The sequence below is a fragment of the Struthio camelus genome, chromosome 2 (assembly GCF_040807025.1).
Source record: "Struthio camelus isolate bStrCam1 chromosome 2, bStrCam1.hap1, whole genome shotgun sequence".
Taxonomy (NCBI): Eukaryota; Metazoa; Chordata; class Aves; order Struthioniformes; family Struthionidae; genus Struthio; species Struthio camelus.
In genome coordinates this window covers 141,083,588-141,093,019 of record NC_090943.1, presented here as the reverse complement: position 1 = coordinate 141,093,019, position 9,432 = coordinate 141,083,588, and the positions used below count along the sequence as shown (strand labels likewise).

Sequence of the window (9,432 nt, the reverse complement as noted above, 5' to 3'; positions counted from 1 at the left end):
TTTCCATTTTTTTCGGTAATTAAGTGCCCCACTATGAAAATAGCAGCTTGGTGGGGAACAGTAATGGACATTAACGAGACTAAATGTGATATTACCACGTCAGTTCTTCAAGGGTGATGAAGTTTGTGAAGTACAAACCTTTACTTTTTTCTTTCAATCTAAGAAATACAGCAAATGTATTGGAAAAAAGGCAAAGGGACGCCTAAAATTATATTAATAGTCCCACAGCACTGTGTGATAGCACACATGATATCCATTTCACTGGTCCTCATATCTGAAGGCAGCATCTATTATACTTAAACATCTCTGCTCTCTCTTAGTATTAGAAAAATCCTAAACGTCCAAGCTTCCTCTTCATCTCTGATGGGTACTGATTCTAACTACTGTGAAGAGTCTAAATATACATTACAGAGTATGAGTCTAACTATATGCTGGACTTCCCCTTCAGCCTTAGCAGAGCAGGGGAATGAATAAGAGGAGACCTTGACCTCCACACCGTTATGAGGAAAAAGGAGGTGCCTCTCTATAGTCTTTTGTTTTCTTTGAAAAGAAAAAAAAAAACCACCGGTTTTCCATTACCTGTGGATTGTAGGTACTCAACACTTCTGAAAGTAGTCAGGCTACCTATCTGACTACATCTAACATAAAGAGAGATTACATATCAAGTTTTCCTTGTGCCTTTAAATCAAAACCTAGTGCATATGGGACTACCCCCTAATGTTTCTCATGTTCCCTTCAGAAAATTGTTTATTTAAAACAAACAAACAAATCTCTGCATCCCCAAACAAAAAACATACAAAAGAGCTATTATTCTGGTTGTAAATTCACCTTTCTACAAACTCCTTGTTCTTACAGCCAGTCACAGTATCTTTGAAAGAATAACTTTCACTGCTGATCATGAAAGGGTAGATGATTGCCTGGGGATAGGTATTTGCAATCTCTTCAACAGTATGCTGCACAGCTATTGCTTCATCCTTGTCAAGCAGTGCCATCATCTGGCTAATCCAACCAATGAACTGCCAACAGGGAACTGAAGAAAGCTGCAAAAATGCACACACGGTCAGTGCTTACAACTTTGGTCCTCCTAAAAAATACCAAATATAAGCAAACACAGATAAAAATGCTCTGTGTCTCAGGTCAGCAGACAGAAATGCATTGGGGGGGGGGGCGGGGAGGAGGGAGGAAGAGAGAGAATGTTACCTAGGTTGCACAAAACATCCCCCAGTGAAGCAGAGGGGTTTCATTATCGTTATTTTTGCTTGGTAGGTTTTTCCATTTGTTGATCAAGATGGGAAGCTTTATACTCAAACTTACAGCATTTCTGTCTGGATGCAATGTAATAATTTCTGGCCATCACATACGAACTTGAAAATGCCAAGAGGTATTTCAAGCTTCATTGGGCTGAAGTCTTGATATGAGTGAAATGGGAAGGGGAACACTGGAACTCCCACCACAGTTTTGCTCTTCCTTCAACTTTTAACAGTTTGTTTTGTTTGGTAACAGATATTAACCCTTTCAGTAGAGCACTCCCCACAGTCTTCACCATGCTCCCCTTCCCCCCAAAACTGTACCACTTTTGAAAGGAAATCTATAACATATTTTCTTGTGATAGGCAAGAGGCCAGACCCAGAATCCCTTTTTCCTGACTCACTTCTTCCCGCCCTTTTAATGGGGTTTAAGAATAAATTGTCATATTTATCTCACAGAGAGAGAAGAGGACAAAGAAATGCCTGGTGAATTTTTTTTTCCTTTTCTAGGCGAGGTTTGTTAGCTGGACCAGGCATTAGGTTCTGTTCTAATAATCAGAGTTTCACCACGGTCACACCTTTTCCACCTCTTAACTATATTCTCAGTTTCCTTGAATAACTAAGCTGTACTTCCAGTTGCCTTGAATAACTAAGCTGTACTTCCATCTCTCTCGTGCCTTTGAGTTCTTCCTTTGATAGCGCCTGCCGCTCTTGTGTGCGTGTACTAGGATAATGAAACAGGTTTGAAAACACAGGCAGTCCAAGACAGGAACAGTCATAAGAAAAGCAGGATTATGTCTTGTGACAGAAGGGAAGGCATTGTCGCACAAGGCATCCTGACATATAAAAGAAATAAGGAAAAGGCAATGGAAGGGGGAAGCGGGAAAAACAAAGGATAAAGAAGTTTTAGTAAGTCTCTGAAATGAAGCAGGACAGGAAGAGGTGGGAAAAGTAGAAAATTAATCTGAAAAAGCTGCTAGGTTCCTGCATACAGGAAACTCAACCTACAGACATAAGATATATTTGTCACTCTAATCCTACCTGCTTTTATCAACCCACTTAGATTATTCAGAAGAAAGAAAATGCACTGTAACTTTTCTTCATCAGCTCTCAAACTAACATTTGGAATTAGAATAATGACAGCAATTTCAGTTTTTAAGAAAAACTTTTCTGTCCATATTCTTTACAGAAAAGACAAGGCAACAATGATGAGATAAAATGCATCTGATTCACTTGAAGCAAAACTTACCAGTCTAACCCATACAACTCCCGCCCTGCACCTTTTAAATTCTCTTTATGGTAACGTTTGCTGCCAGGAAAATGGAAGCAACTAACCTCTCGTGTCACTAGACCCAACGTCTCTGCTGGATACCTTTCTATTATTTGCAGCAGCCTAGGAAATCTCAGCCTAGCTTCTCTGGAGTTCAGTTTTAAAGCTTTTATCATTTTTTCCACCACAATAGCTGGGAATAGCTGCAGATCTGCAGTGTTAATTTCTGCCAAGAGACATTAAAGAAAAAATATCAGAAACACCATTACTTGTTCCATGTCTTTGATCATCTACAACATTTGTCTTTACTATTCAGTATTTTTTTTCAGTATATTTTGTCTTGTTACTTTGTTCTTCTTCCCATCTGTTTGAACTGCATAAATCAGTAACACATGTATTTGGGGACTGTAAGGATTAGCTTTATCAGGAAGCTGCATCACTGCTGGTATCTCGCCTGCTCTTGGGGTCCAGGAAGGAACAAGGGAAGCATCTGCTTGACGTGATATATACCTCACAAGTGAAAGGGAGACTAACATGAGTAATTCACTAGTACCGAAGCTAGCAGTAATACTGCAAAAGGGTATAAACGCTGTCAGAGTGAAGGACAAACTGTTCTTCTAAATTAAAGCTGTGATGCTTAGGGAGATGACCTGGGTAGCACAAAAGCTGATGTATCACAGATAAATCCACCTTATGCGCTCAGGGGAAGTGCTGACTTACCAAGCAAGCCTTCTTCTTCCCTACGCAGATGCTGGTCACAGAAACCAACCAAAGTCATATATGAATCGATAACTCCAGCAACATCTACATGTTCCATAGAGTGCGATTGCACCTCCTCTTCAGACTTCCTCACAGCACTGCTGAAACACTGAAAAGCCCTCTTGTTCAGACCTGCTAATACCTGAAATTCAACCACAAGAGAAAAAAAGACATTAGCAAGTAGCATTCAACAATTCCCTTTGAAACTGCAGCTTGGTTGCAAATATTGAGCAGATTAAACTTTATTAAATGTTTTTAGCAGCACAAACAAAGAAAAAAAAGGGGATGCTATTTCTAGCAGCAACTCCCAGAATTTTCAGTAGAAAAATGTAAAATAGGCTTTTAAATTAAATTAATCTCCAGAAATGCTATCTAGAATTTTTACACCTGCAAAAAAGTTAATAAACAAATAAGTTAATAAACACAATAAAACAAATGCTTTTTTTTTTTTTTGTATTAACACATCTGCAGTGTCTGCATAAGAGATATATTTGGGATTTTTGTTAAAAAAGAGCATGCATCACACTATTCCAAATCTGGTGTCTCTTTCCCTATTACAACCATAGTCACATGATAGTTTTCTAACGAGTTCATATAATAAAGGAATTTACAAGATCCTTTGAAAGTGAAAGTCTGTAAGTCATGCACATGTGTTTTCTCATTGGCAACAAATCTACGAATCTCAGACTCTGTAGCTGTTAAACAACACACAGAATTCCTGAAAAACAAGTTGGAACAACTGAAAAATACTGTTAACTGAAATAAACTAGTGTGAATTTCACATAGGTGGAAGGAAGTAACCTAGATCAGAGTTCTGCTTTATGTTAAGCTAAGTCAAGGCTAAACTCCATATTCTTGTAGGAACATCTGATATCCCAGTCTGACTCACCTGACACAGAAGAGCTTTAATGATTTCCTTTAAGGATGCTTCTAATAATTAGCTAATCAATGAAGCTTAAATTTCTGCTTAACCCTGAAAATGGAAGTCTTTTTTAAACCTCCTCTTTATCTGCTTTTCTTTAACATACACAAAATCAAATGAAGAATTGTTTTTTTGCTGTTTTATACTGATATGGTTCATATCTCAGGGTCTTGATGGGGGCTTTAGGAATTAATAGCAGTAACTCAGTCATTTACTTTAAATTCTCACTCAAATCAATATGACAGACAAAACGTCAGTGCCAGGACATCTGGAACAACTGACAGTACACACAATTTCAGATGCAGCGCAGTCTGCCAAAGTATTCTTCAGCTGCACACATCCCCAGAAAAGGCAAAGATGACCTGCACATGCTGTGTTTTAAAACCCTCTCCTCCCTATTAATAGAACTATTTAGATAAATTAAGTATATCAGTATCATTATCAATATGAGTATTATAAAGATCTCTTTATGGGATAAGATAAATTAACAGTACAAATAACTTCAGAAATGCCTAGCTGAATTAAAAGCACTCTCCGTGGACTGTATTCCCAAGCCTTGTCTTGCCACTGTGCACGCACGTGGTCTGAGTATACCGCTTTCTCCTCCACACAAAATACAGGAACAGAGAAACACAAGTACATTTTCTCAGTAAAAAGACTAGAGCAGTGCAGAACTCCAGGAGAGCAAAAACCAGACAAACAGCAGTCAGAGCCACAGCTTTGTTTCATATCATTGATTTCTCCAGGAACACTAGCTAACAGCAGATAGACTTCACATTCGCTTTATCTGTCTCTATCCATCACTACCTATTGAAGTAGTGATTACAACACCGAAATACCTAAAAGCTCTTTTTTCTTCTCATTTACCTTTTCAGGACTCTCAAGACTCTCTCCCGACAGTACTGATACTTTTCTAGCTTTTTCTTCCTCGATTTGCTCAAGGCATCTTGGATTGTGACTAAGGGCATCGGCCATGATGCGGTAAGTGGTACCCAGAAGAAGATTCTGGTTTCGGAAGGCCGTTACTTTCTTGCTTAGGTAGTCAGATTTGGTATCTTCTGTTGGAATTCAAAAAGCAAGCTGGTAATTTGACAACAAAGCAGCTTCATATAATAAACAAAGTGAAGCACAGAAAAAGATCGTTACCAAGCAAGGAGATAGTTTTTAGCACTGAGCACACTTGTTCAGGACAACTCTGATTCCGGCTGCAACTGTGGGTAAAGCGGCAATAGGCGTAATTCCACCTCACCAGCCAGTCTTCTCTGGTTTTGGCCTCTCTGTGTAGGTATTTCAGAAGTTTCTTGGCAACAGAGAAGCTGTTCTGTATTAACAGATTAAGACAGAATTCTCAGATAATGTATCTGAAGAGAAAATAAAATCTTTCTGCAACTAAATTAAGAGATAGAAGGATTTAGGTAACAAAAGAATAATAAGAGAACCTGCTAGATGAGAAGAGACCCACTGCTTTTTGGGTTTCATATTCAAAAACAGATTTGTGCTAATGGAGACATTTGAAAAAGTAAAAAGAAGAACAGAGGTCTGACAAACTGAGGAAAGTAAAATAATGCTATTTGTACGATTAAACAGGCACTAACTGTTCTGCAATACAAACACACGTGGGCAACATAACTTGGTTTATAAAACCATTTGGCAAATCACCTATGCAGTGTGTGTGTGTGTGTGTGTGTGTGTGTGTGTGTGTGTGTGTGTGTGTGAACAAGGTGCATATAAGTAGCATGAATTTTGCCCCAGCCCTTTAAGTGTCTATAGTCTACACAGCGTTAATGTTATATTTGGCTATTAGTGTTAATAATGATCTTTATCAAGGATTCCAAATTTTTGCAGGATGTTAGAAGACCAGGGAGACCCTGGCTTATTGGTCTTGTTTAAGCTAGAAACACCGAAGGTCCATCATCACAGATGACTATGTTTCAGTCATTTTATCAATCTTTAGCTTTACTTCTTTATACAAATATTAGCCTTAATATATAATCATGACACTGTAATGACAACTGTAATGGAAAAAGAAAAAAAAATGTTTTGTTATTGCCGATTGAAGTAAATGATAGTGATTCAATTTGAATTTGATTTGTGTTCTTATATAGAAGAGATTGTTTGTAAACGCGAAAGCACAATGTTTGGTTGCAAGCCTTCCTTCCATTAATGACTGTAGCATTTCAGATGCTTTACTTTTTTGCCCTAGAGAGTTTCAGAAACCATCTGCAGATCAAAGGGGCCTTCAGGCACACGTCCAGTAATGACAAATTATCATCAAGTTTTTAATTAACATTTATCTATTGTTTTCTTTTTCTGTGGAATGGACTTCCACATTCCAGCATTCAGAACATCCTGGACAGCAGAGTCAAGCAGCGAGGAGTTCTGCACTAGCAGAAGGTGGCCAGGATGACCTATGAGGCTTTTCCAGATGTAATTTCTAAGGATTTTCTCAAAAAATTGGGAGCTATCAGATAGCACAGTCACCTGTTTCCTGGCACTTTCTATCATCTTCATTTTCATGTTAAATTTGCAGCTTCTAATCATTGAGGAAATGTCTTCACCCTGTTGATCCGCTTCCATTTGGTCACCAATATCATCCTTTTCATCCACCTCCATACTATCATTGGCCTGATCTCTGGGAAGTTTCTCCTGCAGCTTGTCAAGGAAGAAACACCTGCATAATGACAATGCAGTACAAATCAATCTGGTACCAGGCAAGGGGAAGCAAAGGAAGTTATATAGTATTGATCTTCCTGACAGTAAACATAGCTAAGAAACGATGGCAAGCTGCACTGATCACTTTTTGACAGCTAAACCTGCTCCCCAAAGAGGCTGGACAGTCACAACCAGGGATACGATGACCCCAAGAGCAGGGGATCCTGAAGCAGAGAGATTAAATATCAGAAAATGTCCATATTGGAGTGGGTGTTTTGTTTCTTTGTTCTTTTTAAGTCATAACTACAACTTCTAAGTTCACCAAGTCACAACTTCCACTCCAATTTCACAGTAGTGTGCACAAAAAGCCATCTACTTCATAAAGTTTAAGCGTCATACTGTATTTTGTCAACCTAAAACTCAAATATACATGACACCAAGACATGTAAAAAGGCCACAATTACAATTTCTTACAGTTTGCATTGCGGAAAAGACCAGTGACCACGCTCAACCTTTGAAAGAGAATTACCATGAACCAATGCTAAATACTCTATAGTCTACAAGTAGTCCTATCTACCTTAAAAGCACCTTTCGTTATGTAGACTGTTACTCAATGCAGGGGAAAGCATTGCAGTCTGCACTGGGGCTTAGCTCTGTATAAAAGCAGTAACCAGCAACACCTCCTGCGTTACTCTAATGTGAGATAAAGGTTTTCTAAGGGCACAAAAAAACATTTAAGACACTAACAACCCTTCAAATCATAAAGGTTTTGAGACTTTGTAAAGGAATAAGCCATACCGTGTATTCTGCCAATATTTAACTGCAGTAAGGATTTCTGTTGCCATGCTCTCCTGACATGCAAAGACAATAAATTACAGGGCACAGTAGGTATCAGCAGAGCTGTAAAGAAGCTGTCTCCAGGAAATGAGAAAGGATCTAAGTTTGTACTGGAGGAATGGATGGGGATCAAGATAAATACCGTAGGGAGAACAGGAAAATTACAAGTTTGAAAAAGCATTCCAGTTTCTTCAGAGCTAATCCAAAGGAGTCTCTGGAGAACCTGTGTTCTTTCTAGCAACAGTTGCATAGCAGAAGTCTCTAGTTACAGCAACTGTCATTAACCTTTGTAGAAACATGTGAAGTACTGATAGTGACAGTGCTGGGCCTCTCGTACACTCCCTAACATTAGAACTTTAACTGTTTACAAAGTAGGTAGGCATTTTTATTCAAAATGGAGCTAAATGCAAATAATCTACTCAATTATATGTGGCTGTGCTTGAGGGCTGCAGAACTGGACCAGCTTGACTTACCACCATTATTTTTGTACCATATATGTAGTCACTGATGCAAAACAGCACTTGAAATTAGAGTCACGTTTCCCTACAATACGGTTTATTCACTTCTCCGCCTCCCTTTCTTTCTCCCCACAAGGTTGTCATATGAAAAATCAACTATGATACTAATAGGTAAGCTGCTACAAAAGTTATTAAAAAGTCAAATACTGGATCAAACACCCACATTTGTACTCAAGCAAAAAACAGCATCCCTCTGAACTTAACAGGCATGCAGAAATAAAGCTAACAAAAGAATCTCATTTTACCGATTTGTAATGATATCATCCCAGATGTTCATAGGATCCATTTTAGCATCTGGATATCTGCTTGTCCAGATTCTGAGAAGTCTCTTAAGGGAAGCCTGTGACGCTAAGTTACCTAAAATCATTTAAGAACACTTTAAAAGTATCTAAATCTAACCAGTGTGACAAAGCCATAAAACAAGCCAAACTAACATTTCAACCCCCAAAATGCAATAAAGCAACCTATTTGTACTTCTGGACTTGCATTAAATACATTCTTGGTGATCATATTACTTTTGTTTTTTGCTGAAGCACCATAGCTTCAATAAAGAGATCAGTGCCAATTATCACTGAAAATCATCACTGGCAGGTACCTTTCCATTCAGGAATTAGGTTAAATATAATAAAACCGTTAACTAAATTTAATGTATAATTAGGTTTACGTGCATAAATTTATTTCATTTCTACCACAGAAGATGTAGTGTGTAAATTATAGCTATCTTATCTCTGCTGATCACTATTGGCTAACAAAAGTGACCCCAACAAAAACCTCAGTTTAAGACTGCTACTTACACTTTTAAAGAGATGCTTAACTATTTTATTACAATAGCTGGGTAAATAAAACTTTGCAAAAGAACACAGAATTATCTTCAAGTCTGTCTTACAAAACTGTAGTAGTTCTCAAAAGACAGCAAGAAGTAATTCCAGACTCATGCTCCTTCAAACAGAAATTCAGTTCTCTAAGTGTGGAAACAGAAATTCAAAGTTGAGAAAACCATTATTATTTAATGCAAAAATGAAAAAAGAATAAAAGCTGAGGAAGACAAATCTTTACTTGTTTTGGTCATAAAATGGATGAAATCCTGTATTTCTGTCAAAGTTTGTACAGACTGCAGTTTGGTCATTCGACTCTGATGTAACAAAGTATCAGTACTAGAATAGCTCTGAAAGGAAAGGTAGAGAACGAAAGATTTCATACACAGAATTCACAACATTATTCTATTTA

The 9,432-nt window shown here is 38.0% G+C and overlaps 1 protein-coding gene across 3 annotated transcripts in view; it reads right to left on the bottom strand.

Annotated features, from left to right (window-relative positions):
* PRKDC (protein kinase, DNA-activated, catalytic subunit) overlaps positions 1-9,432 on the bottom strand; it is an 86,456-nt gene that overhangs the window by 12,637 nt on the left and 64,387 nt on the right. For 2 of the 3 annotated variants that reach the window (XM_068932753.1, XM_068932754.1), the window contains 8 exons: positions 9,262-9,370; positions 8,451-8,562; positions 6,680-6,869; positions 5,345-5,519; positions 5,066-5,256; positions 3,238-3,418; positions 2,583-2,743; positions 829-1,040 (listed from right to left, as the gene is read on the bottom strand). In XM_068932753.1, coding sequence (XP_068788854.1) covers positions 829-1,040; positions 2,583-2,743; positions 3,238-3,418; positions 5,066-5,256; positions 5,345-5,519; positions 6,680-6,869; positions 8,451-8,562; positions 9,262-9,370 — 1,331 coding nt within the window. Of the gene's footprint in view, positions 1-828; positions 1,041-1,271; positions 1,415-2,582; positions 2,744-3,237; positions 3,419-5,065; positions 5,257-5,344; positions 5,520-6,679; positions 6,870-8,450; positions 8,563-9,261; positions 9,371-9,432 lie in introns of those variants that run through there. The other variant, XM_068932755.1, reaches the window with a different exon arrangement.